This window comes from Nomia melanderi, chromosome 7 (genome assembly GCF_051020985.1).
Source record: "Nomia melanderi isolate GNS246 chromosome 7, iyNomMela1, whole genome shotgun sequence".
Lineage (NCBI taxonomy): Eukaryota > Metazoa > Arthropoda > Insecta > Hymenoptera > Halictidae > Nomia > Nomia melanderi.
Genome location: NC_135005.1, coordinates 11494296 through 11507369, shown reverse-complemented (window position 1 = coordinate 11507369; position 13074 = coordinate 11494296). Strand labels below are relative to the sequence as shown.

Sequence of the window (13074 nt, the reverse complement as noted above, 5' to 3'; positions counted from 1 at the left end):
GATATTCGCGCGGGGACAGTTGGCACGGAAGAGGGGGTCGGGGCCGAGCGTTTCCATTTCGAAAACGCGGCTCGGGACGGATCTCCGCGATGTACGGCGGCCGACAGCAGCGACGAGGCCGCGGTAAATCAGAAATTATCTTGCGTCGCGTCCGAGTTGCGCGCTGCCTTTTCCCATCGAAACGCGCATAAATACCGAGACCGTGGAGCGAGAGCGAGACGGATCGAGCCCGAGCCGGCAGCCGGAGAGGGAGCGACTCGTCCTCCATCCTCCATCGTGCATCGTGCATCCTGCATCGTGAATCGCGCATCGTGTAGGACGAGGGGCGCGCCGCTCGCCTCGCGTCTAGCGCCGTATACCATGCGGCAAACACCATACATACACCGTGACATCATACGGTGGCATGCACACCATTCCGTTCGCCATACATTCTACGTATACGCGATACACGATACACGATACACGATACACGATACACGATACACGATGCTCCCGCAGCGTGCTTTAACGGAGGCCGGCGTCCCCGCCGGCCGGCAGGCAGCGCGCGTTCGTCAGCGCTACGCGGAGGCTAGTCCGGGCGAGGCGAAGCGAGGCGCGGCGAGGCGAGGCGAGGCGGGACGGGGCGAACGCGGCTCTCCGCTGCGGCCCGCAGATATATTAATACGTAGACTGTACGTCGCGGTACGCGTGACTTGATGGACGGATGACCGGACCATTCCGCAGATTGCTTCGCTCCCGATTCCGACCGGAAGGAGATTTATAACCTCTCGTCGTTATCTCTGCCGCCGCGTACCACCAGCGACACTCCCGTCGTTTCTCGTTTCGCTCGATCATCGATCGATCGACGTCTTTCCGATGGTTTTTTTGCTGCCGCGTCGCCAGCCGCGTTCAACCGGCAAGCCCGCGCGCCACCGAAACCGTTTCCAACCCTCGCCCGGTTTTTTGTTCCCCTCTTTTCCGTTTCGGAGGGAGCGTTTTCATGCTTTTAAGCGGGTCGACGCCGATTGAAATTGGTCGTCGATCGAGACAAACGATGCCGGAGATCGCGCGGTCGCCGGGGTCCACGGGAAAGTCGGGTGCCGCGTGTTTCGCGAAAGGACGGTTTCGATTCGGACGCGCGGACGCCCGGTGTACGGCTGGGCAGCGCGGGTGGACGGGCTGCTGGCGGCTGGTTTCGGTCCGGGGACGGGTCCCTGAAACGCGACACGGGCGTCGCGATAAATTAGATTTAATGACTGTCGCAAAAAAGCGCGATATGAAAGTCGAACGCGCGGGACGAACCGATAGAATTAAATTCTAGGATATTCGATTACATTCTCCCTTCTTCCCCCTTTCAGCTAGTCGCTCCTCTTCCTCTGTTCCTCGTGTTCCGCCCATCCTCCCCGTCCTCCACGCCAGCCAATAAAACCCTCGCTCCGCTCGTTGCCGCACAGCATTCGAGTTTTCATCGGCATCGGCGTCGACGTCGACGTCGAACCAAAAAATCTCTCGACCGCGCATAATAGGCACGCGCGACCCATTGAAACAAGACACGCGACGACGATCGCGCCCGTTTAATTCCGACGCGAAAGGCGAAGGACGTCGAGTCGAGTTTTCCCCGTGTTCCGTTGCCGCAACCGCTACCGTCACCGCCGCCGCCGCCGCCGCCACGAATCGTCGTCCCGTTTGTTTCGCGTTTCAATGCCTCGAACGTTGAATCGCCGCCATCGCGTTCAAATCCGCTTGCTCGAATTTGGTGCGTCGTCGTCGGTTTACCGTACACACACACACACACACACACACACACACACACACACACACACACACACACACACACACAACACACACCGGGGCGAGAGCGACTTTGCCGTACTCGCCCGCCGAGCGTTTTCAAAAGCGACGTCTACTTTCTGTACCGTCGTTTCCCCGTCGCTCGGCCGCTGCGGAATATTTTCAAACGCTCCGCATAATTCCGTGACACGCGAAGTCGCGCGGCGTTCCGCGACAGCGTCGCGGCCTCTCGAAATTCCGTTCGGGAAGAGGCGGCGGCGCGAAACAAGCTCTCCGGAACGAAGAGTTTGCCGAAAACTTTCGTCGCGACCGATCGAACGGCTTCGGGGAACGAGCGCGCCGCGCTTACGCGCGTATATTTGTAGTACATATTACATACGGTACGAGCTGGCTGAGTCACGCGCTCAAATTTGTTTGTCGGAACGGCGCGCCGGTTAATGCCGAGCGTTACTATTAGGAGGCGGAATATAATTTCATTTGCGTCGATGACTCGCGTCGGCGATACTTCTAGCGAATATGATTCATTCGATCCGATTTAAACGATACTGGCTAGTTTCCGTGGCGATTTTAACCGCGTTAACCGTTCCCGCCGCCGCGAGTCTTCTCCATCGATATCGATCCGCCGGCTTCCCGTCCTCCCGGCTCTCCGAGATATTCGCGAAAGGTTCATCCGCTCGCGTCTTGATTAGTCGGCCCCGTTTCCCTCTCTTTCCCTCGCTAGCCAACGCGCCGTCCGTCCGTCTCCGCGACCGTGTTTATTTCCTCTAAAAAGAACAGGAAGAAACAAATTTAGTCCAATTTCGGGTAAGAGGTTTAACGGGAAAAAAGAATCAATTTCGAAAGTCGAGCCAACAATAGCGCGCGAATATTAAAAGGAAACATCCAGAGACCCGGTGTGCTCCGCGGAAGCGAGATTAGTTTTGCCGCTGCGAAATGCCGGGACGAGATTAAGGGGAATCGGTCTTGAAGAAAGCCATTGTCTCGCGCCTAGTTTCGTATTCTCACCCTCCTCCCCCCTCCACCCCCCCCCCCCTCTCGCGTTAAAAACTCTATGCGCCATTGTCGCTATCATCGAGATTGTGTGTCCGTTGAGAAAACGCTCGAGTCGATCGGCCAACGACGCGCGTTCCTCCGCGTCTACCGGACGACTCCTCGACTTTCCAAGTTCTTCCGAGACACGGGGAACACCGAGAAAGTGATTCTCGACGGAAACAGGTGCAAAAGTGGAGAAGGAAACTGGCGAGAATCGGTGCGAGGCTGCGGAGATCGAAGCCGCCGCGAGCCGGGGCGATACAACGTAACGTTACGTCCGTCGTGTCGGCTAGAACGGGAGAGATGACGGCCCATTGTCCGGACTACAAATTAATCCGGCGATCGATACGTGCGATGTCTTGCCGGGCTATACACGGTGCGGTGACTCGCGGGAACAAAGTCGACGGAATAGCGGCGCGGGCGGCGATAGTTTGGAGTATAGCACGGCACTCGTTTCGCGGCGAGGTGCCTTCAAAGTCGTGCTCGTTCGATCGATGCGCGATTAAGGCGGCAGCCGCTGCACTCTGGACACTCCTACGAAACTGTGTCGCGCGCCGCCAGCCGTCTTTCGCGATTCTTCCACGATTTTCCCAGGTTTTCTCGCGTCTTCGACCTCCGCCGTCTCGGAGGTTCCGACCCCCGCAGCGAAATCGAACTTCCGCCGCCTCGTTCTCCGCCGAGTCGCTCGAAATTGAATTCGAACGAGCCCGAAGCGGAAGTGGTCGAATTCACGCGTTCGATCCGGCAGTTCTCCTCCGCGTTCTCTTTCTCTTCGGCCGAGATTATTTTCCGCGAAGCCGTAACGCGATAGAATATTCAACTAGAGAATAAAAAACGGTTTCTGGACGATGGGGGGTGGTATTGCATTAACCAAGATTGCTGACGATAAAATGAAAATAACGCGGAATGACGTGCGCGTCGGCCGAGCGGGCTGGATATATAGGGTAAGCAAAGGTAGGAGCGGCGGCGGGGTGTGGGCGAGAGGATGGGAGCGAGTAGAGTCGACTCGAGACGAGACGAGACGAGACCAGTCGTGCCGAGGGTGCGAGGGGGTGAAAAACGGATAAAGATAAAGTACGGGGCAAAGTAGGTTCGCGGGCAAGTTACCGGGTGGGGAAGCGGAACTGTTGGCAAAGGAGGGTAGGAGAATAGGAGAAAGGGAGTAAGAAGGAAAGTAAGAAAGGAAGGAAGAAGGAAAGATCGACTGGCACGCTGTTACGACAGCGTAGCAGCGGCAACGGTAAAGGATGAGACATTGGCCGGTGGACGAAAGGGGACAGAGGCGTCGAGGGGAGATGGCCGAAGGAGGCTGAGGGTGCGAAACGGCTGAGAGTGGGCTGAGAGAGGAATGACTGAGGGGCGGGAGGCGCCAGGAGTCGCCGGTAATTGCGTTAAAACTTGGTCCGTGCAAAAACATTCCTCGAAACGCGTTTTCGCCGAGCGAGACTCGCGGGATTCGTCTCGCTCCGAGCAATCGTTCCCCGCGTGAACGCTGCTACCCCGATGTAGTAACCCTCCCTTTCGACCGGCAGTCCCGGCGAGTAATCTCTGCGAGTAGTTTCGGTGAGTAGTCTCGACAAGGGCCAAACACCGCTCGAATACCTAGTATCCGTACGGACGAATGGGTCCGACGCGAAAGCGACAAAGCGGTTCACGACTCAATCTCGTCCCGCGTTTCGCGCGAACACGGAGTCACGTAGGATGAAAGTTTCGTCCTCGAAGCGGAAAGTTAGCAAGATCGCTCAGCCTCTTTTTTACGGGACAGCGGCGTCGAGAGGCTGGGCGGTCTGCGAAAGACGGCGAGAAGGGGTTGAAAGGGGTTGCCGGAGACGGCCGCGAAGGCGAGGCAGCCAGCCGCCGCAGCGGTTACGGTGTCGGCAGACGACGCCAGTGCGAGAAGAGGAACAGCCGGACCCCGAGACCGAGAGAGGGAGCGAGTAGGAGCGCGAAAAGACCCGGGGGAAGAGGCGGAAGAGGAGGTTAATGTATTCGGTCGTCGAGCGTAAAGCGTCGTAGCGGCGTTGACGCGCGTTTACCACGTACCGCATAAAACGTGCAAGTACACGTGTAAAGCCCACGTACGCGAAGTTGCACGGCCGACACAGTCGCGTGGCACGCGAGCCCGAGCCACGGGAAGAAGAAAAGCGCTCGCGATTTTCTCACGATGCCACCCCGGCCCACCCGCGGCTGCGGCGCGATGTCCACGCCGGCGGTCCCGTTCCGAACTTTTTTCCTTCACGGCGGCGGGCGTTTTTTTCAGCGGCTGGCCGTGTAACGAAGCCCGGCGCGCGCGTACGTTATTCGATGCGATGACGAACGGCAAACGTAAAATTTTAATATCGCGGGACGAGCGTGCGCGCGCGCTACGCCGTTCCGGGCTGGCGGGAAAATTAACGAGATTTCGCGATCGCGAAATACGCGTCGCTCGTCGCGCGACGTCGTTGTCGGCCGCGAGCGTGGCGGGGCAGGACGGTGTAATTTAGAAGTTTAATATCGCCCGGCATGATTTCGGAGCCGGTGATCGATAATCGCGCACATCTTTTGTCCGGGGGCCGAAGCCAGCAGCCTCGAGGAACGCGGTGCTCGAGTCCCCCGTTGGCTGGCGAATCGTCCGCTCGTGGGAACCGAACGGAATGGTTTCGAGCCGCGGCGAACGAACGCCCCCGCGAATTCGGTCCACGAACGGCGCACCGCCGGCTGCACGACGGGTGGCCAATCGGTGAAAAAAACCGGGACTAAAAACAGAGGGCCTCGTACACAGGGGTGGTTCCATAATCCTGCGCCCTGCGACGCGAGGGTGGGGTAAATGCGCGGGTGCGACAGCGCGAATTCCTGCCGCCCCACTCTCGATGCACCTGCACGTGCATCGCATCGACTGCACACACGACTCATTCACCGTCTCCTCCTTCTCCTCCTCGCTCTCCTCTTCCTCCTCTTCCTCCTGTTCCTCCTATCGCTCCTCCGCCGCCTTACCCACACGACAGCCATCCTTCTCCCCTTCGTGTCCCCTTCGTGTCCCTTTCGTTCTCTTTCCATCCCCCCGGCGCCTCTCCGCACTTCGCTTTTCGATCCTTCTTCGCCCCGTTGTCCGACCTATCTCGGCGTCCCGTCTTCTGACCGCGTTTCCCGAAAATTAGTCCGGATCGGGCACGGTCTCGTTTGGCCCGCGTTAATCCGTAATCTAACCGTAAACGACCGAGCAACGAAAAATTCTCGTCCAATCAAGAGCGCGAGCCATCGAGCGTTCAATTATTTAAATTGTACAGTCTGGCGTTCCCTTTTTACGACACCTTCGCCTCTCTCGAACCATGAATTTCGGACCTAGTTCCTCGGACGCCTTTTAAACGGTTCTCCCCGGTGTCGGCCGTTTCCGTTTCCGCTCTCGCCTCGAGACCTGGCTCCGTCACCGTCACCGTCACCGTCGTCGTCCCTTCGAGAGGAGTTCAAAGTCGGCGCGCCGTTATTTCTCGAGAAGAACAGTCGCTCTTGTCTCGGTTCCTCGGGCCGCGACCCCCGGTCGATCGGTCGTAGCGATCGGCGTGCGGCTGTTCTCGCGGCGAAACACTCCGAATCTTCGCGTACGCGCGCGAAACGGAGCCAACTGGCGAGAAGTGTGGCCGAACGATAGGAAAGTTCGATTCCGTTAATCTGTAACGGCAGTGGCCACGGATAGTCGAGCAATCGACGGCGGGCGCACGAGTTCGAGGGAAATCCGAAATTCCTGGCACGAACGGCCGATCCTCGCTGCATTAACGTTTCATCGCGCTCGGTACATACGCGGTAGGGTGGCACATCGATCGTTACGAAGTTCGGACTCGAGTCGAGCGTCGGAGAGCGTTGGAAGAGCAAGGGAAAGGGAAATGGAAAGGGAAAGGGAAAGAGCGGGTGCGCCGCATCGCCTCGCCTCGCCTCGCCTCGCCTCGCCTCGCGTTGCCTCGCCTGGCTTCGCCTCGCCTAGCCTCGACTCGCCTCGACTCGCCTCACTCCGCGTTGCCTCGCCACGCGTCGCGACGCGGTCGTACCAGAGGGACACCGGGACCGGGCCAGACAGAGACCGACCGACCGACCGACCGAGTACGAACGAGACAAGACGCGTGTCGAGGGGGCTGGGGGTGGGCTGGAACTAGGGTGAGCCGCCGACGGAGACGAAAAGAGCGAGAGACGCACCGAGCGAAACGAGAAGGCAATGAAAGACACCGAGAGAAAGAAAGACGCGCATAGCGGGACGAGAGGAGAGTAAGTTGACTTTGCATTATTTAAACGGCGTCCTAGCACCGTAACACGTGTTCTTTTGAAGTCTCGCCCCCTTCAAATATTCAGGCTGACGTCACCGCCCGTCATATTCTTCGCTCGTGGAAACCCAGAAAAGCATATACGCCTGGAATACACGCGCCCTTTCTTTCCTTCTCTCTTCCTTTCCCTTTCCCTTTCCGTTATCTATCGCGTCAACCCTGTCGTCGTCTCCCCTTCGCGCGTCTCGCCCGTTCGTCTAGGCTCGCCCGCGAATCTCTTCCAGTCGCTCTTCGATCGTCCGCGAATTTACTTCTTTTCTTCGGCACCGCCCGATCCGTCGGTTCAACTGGACGCGTCGCGTCAGACCGCTAAAGCGGACGATGTTCGAATCGAATAAGAGAACGAAGGAGGGAGGGAGGGCGGCATCAAGACCTAACCGAAGCGAGCACGGAGCGCTGCACCGAGGGACACCGATGTAACTCTGTCCGCCGGGGTTCTCGGAAGATTCCGGCATTGTTCGCTTATTAACGATACAACGGCTCTCGGCTGGCGTTTCTCGGAGCTACCGGCGCATTCCGGAAAAAATTAATGCGCCTTGGAAATAAATATTATTATCGTAGCCAGGCACCGACAATAAAAACGATATTGTTTCGCTGGCGGGATTATCGCGAACCGGCGAAAGCGTTTTACGCGCGGCTTTATGCTCCGTTATTTTATTTTTCCCTCCGGTCGAACGACCGTTCCTGGAATTCGTCCGGCGCGGCACGGCGAGCGGATCGTTGCCTTAGCCCGTGCAACGGCTGTTTGGCTCGCGGCGCCTCTCGGACTCCTCGAGACGTTGCTTGCCCGCGAAGTTCTCGCGTCGTGCGAGCCCCCGTTCGCCGACGCGACACCTGTCTAGCCGCAAAGAAACCCTTTATCCGTCGGACTCTTCCTTTCGAAAAAAGTTTCCAGATTGGAATTCCAACGAGCAATATTTACGGAAACGGCGATGTCGACGCACCGGTCGCGGCGACTCGTGGATCGTCCGCGAGACGCGAATCTTCGCCGCGCCAAGGTTGCCGCTCCTCGTTAACGACTTCACGCTCGTTTTCGCGACGAGATTACGCGGCTGTTCGCTGCCCCGCTTGGAATCCTACAGTCGTGTACACCTCCGAACGCCCGCCACTCGTATCGGTCGTTTTCGTTCTTCTTTCGCGACGCGGCCAGCCGGACGCATTCGAGTTCGAGGCACGGGCGAGTCGCACTGATTTCCAGCGTTTCCGTCTCGCGGGCGCCGCGCGAAGAAAGAACGAGGCCGGCTCGTCCGCACCCTCGAACCGACCGGCAAACTTACGTCATGCCCGAGCAGAACACGTTCTTTATTATATAACACTCGAGAACCTTCAACGAACGGCTGAATAGGCCATTCAGCGTGTTTCTAAGGGACCGTTAAGTTATTCCGCGGATATAATTGACGCCGAAGTCCGCGTGGGACTTTTGCCGCGCGCGTTCCCGCAATAAACTGCTTGAAAAACGTCGGGTTCCGTGTTTATTTCGCGCTACCGGTGTCCTCGTGCTGCCCGTTTTCTTCTTACCTTTTCTCCGGCCCCATTGCTGTCCCTCTACCTCGCCTCCTTTCGTTCTTTTCTTTCATTCCGCCTCGCCAGCGAACCAGAAGCCGCTGAGGGAAAGGGGTTAGAGGTCTGGGGATAGCGTGCAGAGGAAAGGAAGAAATGGAAAGAGAAAGAGAAGGAGTGTGAGAGAGAGAAAGGGAGAGAGACGGCGCAAAGCCGCCGCGTGGCTCGGTCGCGGTTACGACCGCGACGGCGACGCCGACGACGACGCCGAGGAAGGCGACGGAGGCGACGGTGGGGGTGGCGGCGAGGTAGCAGAGGTGGCGGCGGCTTCAGCCACGGATGCTGAGAACTCGTCAAGAAGTCGAGAGTCGAACTAAAAAGAGGCAACTGGGCGATGCTAAAGCGTAATTGAAACTTTGTTTCGTTCGCGACAATGCCGGAAATTGTTGGTACGAGCAGACTCCACGAGAGCTCTCCCGTCTTTTTCTCGGATCGCTCTACGTCCGGCCAACCGTTTAAATCGGAGAAGTGCGAGTAACTCTCGTCCGCGCGATTACCGCCTTTCCTTTTCCACTCGCCACCTCAGTTTTTAAACTATTCTTGGTCGGCTGGCGCTTTCAGCGCGGCTGCCCACTCGAATCGCGGCATCTCGCGGTCGGAATATGTCCGGGACCGATTCAAAGCCGGGTCAAACTCGACTCGACCCCACGTCGTTCCTCGCGACCGCCCCCTTTACGCGGCACGGGACTTTGACGGCGACTCGATCGACCATCCGTTCCGCGATCGCACTTGTTGCGTGAAGCCCGTACACCGTAAGCAGCTCCCGCGAGCGTCGTCTCTCCCCGGTCTCCAGCGGAACCTTTGAATTTTCTTGGCACGGGGAAAACCACTGACGGTCTTACGCTCGTTTCGCGTTTACGACTTCCGCGGCTTTCGCGAAACTTTCATTCTACCGCCGAGCAATTATCGACCGCTGATCCATCGCAGGTCCGTCCGGGCGGAGTTTCCGATAAGTGGGTTCCGACGACTCGCCGGCTATCCACGTTTCCCATCGGCAGCTGTGGGAATCGATCGCGAGAGGATCGCCGTGACGGGCTGCTTTTCGATCCGCGCGAGTCCCGGACAATGACACCTCGTCTAAACATCCACCGGCTCGGCAACGGAGCTTTCTAGCCGTCGAAACACAACTCGAGGAACAAGTGCGAACGCGTCGAGCCCCCGGCTCGACGGAGATACAGGTGTTATCGCTGTTGCGCGAACACGAACGCGATCGCACGGCCGACGCACACGCGCGCGCCTACCGCTCGTACGTACAAACGTAACGACGTGTCATCCCTAGAAGGGGACCGAGGCGGAAGGAGGGAAACGGCGAAGAGAAGGAGTCAAAGAGGGAGCGAGAGAGGGCAAAGTGGCGCTCTCGAGAAGCGCCTGTCTGCCGTAAAGAATGCAGGGGGACCGCCTCGTTTGCTTAGCTCACTACAAACGGTCGGCGCTGCACTTTCAGGAAGAACATCAGCACCAGGCCACCGGTACTCGGAACGCGTCGCCGCTGCGAACAAAAACGCGGCCAAGCCGCGACCTTCCGTTTCGCTCCGGAACGATTCCCGATCGTAAGTCGACGCTTCCGACGCCACACCGCACAGTGGGTTAGATGGGAGGAATAGCTGACATTTTGTTCTATCTGTTCAACCATGAAAGTGTCAGATCAAATTTGCACTGAAATTCATTAAGAAACGATTATTTTGTAATAATCATTGTAATATATTTTGTTTTTTAAATAATTTTTTAATTCATTGTTTAAACAATATTGTCTTAAGGAAAGTATTGTAAAGACTACTGTGCTGAGTATACTCGAATTTGTTTGATCCTAGGACCTTTTAAGACTTGAACGTTACCTTGTCGAATGTAAAGAATTTTGGGAATTTTCATTAGTTTATTAAGCGTTGTTGTTCTAATAGATAACAAGCGGTACTGTTTAGTATCAGTAATTTTAATCAGAAAAGTATCCTCAACATTTTAGGACCAAAACGAAGCAAAAATATTGCATGCAGTTATCATAGCATCGTATAGAAGAGAAGCAATTTCTTTTGCAAGAAATTGTACTCTTAAAATATCTAACTTTTAATGTTTATAACAACTGTAACGTTTACTAAATTATTTTAATCTGTTCGTTTGCGTAGACATCGATTGCAGAAAGTTGACTTTTTAGCAAAACGTCCCCCACTTTGCAAAATTCGATTGAAAGCTTCGATCGTGGTCCGAATCACTCGGTCTGGAGTCGATCGAGAATATAGAGGGATCGCGGATAATTTCACCATGTTGCAGCGCGGTTGTTGCACCGATTCCCGATGAAATATCGCTGCGGTCGTCATACGTCACCGCGACGTTCAAACTCGGTAGAAACGGCGCGGCGTTTCATATGCATCGTCTTAATATAATGCGAAACGAACGGACGTCAGCGAAATACGCGTGCGCTCGACTTTCATTGTTCGTTATGTCCGTGCAGCGCGGTGCGATGCTATTTTAACGTACACGGTGATGCACAACACTCACAACTTTTACGATTCTTTGCCGCGACGTAACGAAGGCGCCGGCTCCGCTGTGTTCCGCGCTCGATTCCTCTGGCGCGCAGTGGGGTATTCGCCCGATCTACCCGGCAAAATTTAGAGACAGCTTTCTGTCGAGTTTTTATAGGAGAACATAGGAATATGATATAATAATGCACAATAACATACAGTTACGTGGCAAATAACAATAAGTTTATTAATATAAATTCTATGTAATTTCATATATTTATAGAAAAAGTGATAGAAATTTATAGGAAAAACATTTATCTCGAAGAATTAAACTTATTGATCTTAAAAAGATTAAGATCTTAGCGACGATAACAAAATTATTAGCACATTGTTCCTCGTACATTCAGCTACCTCAAACAGCAACAGTTTTTCGGTTTGGGCAAAACGTTCAAAACACACTTTTGGCCGCGCAGATCAAGCGCAACGCAACCGAATACCTGAATCGCAACCCTCGAACGTCACGAACGTTCGTAATCCCGCGAGTCCAACGGCGAACGATCCATCTCCGCGCGTTTCCTTCCGCGCCGGACACTCGGTACGTGAACTTTTTATCGAGCGTCCAGACATTTATTCGCCGCTCAAAAATACCTTTGATTCGAAGAAATTGAATTTTAACGCCGGGTATGGGGAAGCGCATTCGATTGCGCGCGGTTTCGCGAAACCTCGCGTATCAAAATATCAATTCTCGTCCCTTTTCCGCGGGAAATCTACTCATTAAAAGTGATGAAACGCTGCTGCACGGAAACTGACGACACGTCGGTCAATCCGCCGATCATCGCGCGTATTTCTTCCCTTATTTTTTTCCCCTTATACGCTCGTGACAGAAATTACCGAGGACCCGACGAGAATGGAAAAGCTCGCGACAGACTCGAACCGTTGGGTCCTTCGGTTCGCGCGGCATCGATTTCACGCAGCTTTCATTATCTTAGCGACACGCGCCTTCGCCGTTCGCTACAAACCCGATTTCACCGCGGCGTCGGATTCCATTTCGTCGGGGGGGCGAAATTCGCGGACGCGCGCGCGACCGATTCGGCGACTCGGCGATTTCGAATTTCGGAGAGGAGGAGCGCGTTTAATCGGTGCCCGATGACGCAGCGATAACGCTTCTGTTTTATCGCGAACTCGTTACCGATAAAAATGCGACGCTCGACGCGTGTAATATTCTCGCCGCCTCTTCTCGTGCCCGTACGCGCAAATTATTCGATCGAAAACATTCGCGGAAGACTTCCCCTCGCGAAAGAGATCGGAAGTTCGACGTTTCGGATAGAGATCGCGGTATCGCCTCGAGTTCCAAAGCACTTTGCACTGAGGATTGTCTGATTTCGCGATTAGGACAGCTAACCGAGTCGAGCTCAGCTGCGACGATCGCGGGATGGGGACTAATTAGATAGGTCAAAGTTGCAAATGCGATAACGATAACAGTGAAAATGGCATGCTCGCGAGGTAAAGGATAGCACACCGCTGCGACCTGCAAATTCGCGGACCGCGGCTTTCGTCCGATCCGATCCGCGCGAGTTTCGTTCGATTTTTCAAGTGAACGGAGAAGGCAAGGCAAAAAGAAGGCACTACCTACGCCCGTACGCCGGAGAGTGGCGAATATGCGCGCGCGTATGGATTTATACGGTACCGGGAGGGAAAGAGATGGCCATCGTAATGAAATTCATTACGGTGGTAAGAGTCGCCGTTGTCTTCCACGTCGCTGCAGCGTCGTCATCGTCGTCGTCGACTCGGTCGTCGTCGCTGTCGTTATTATTACCGTAATACGCATATAATGCCGCATAATACGAGACGTCGTGACACGATGTGGGTCGTCTGACGTTGTCGTTGTCGTTGTCGTTGTCGTTGTAGTTGCCGTTGCACAAACTCGCGTCTCCGTGCACGATTATAAATCCTATTACGATCGT

The 13074-nt window shown here is 55.5% G+C and overlaps 1 protein-coding gene across 10 annotated transcripts in view; it reads left to right on the top strand.

Annotated features, from left to right (window-relative positions):
- Positions 1–13074, top strand: part of LOC116424941 (protein bric-a-brac 1) — a 224825-nt gene that overhangs the window by 73198 nt on the left and 138553 nt on the right. Inside the window, exon 5 of one of the 10 annotated variants that reach the window (XM_076368938.1) lies at positions 9582–11317. The exons of the other annotated variants lie outside the window; for them this stretch is intronic. Within the exon in view, the coding sequence (XP_076225053.1) occupies positions 9582–9767 (186 nt within the window). The 3' untranslated portion in view covers positions 9768–11317. Of the gene's footprint in view, positions 1–9581; positions 11318–13074 lie in introns of those variants that run through there. 10 annotated transcript variants of the gene reach the window in all.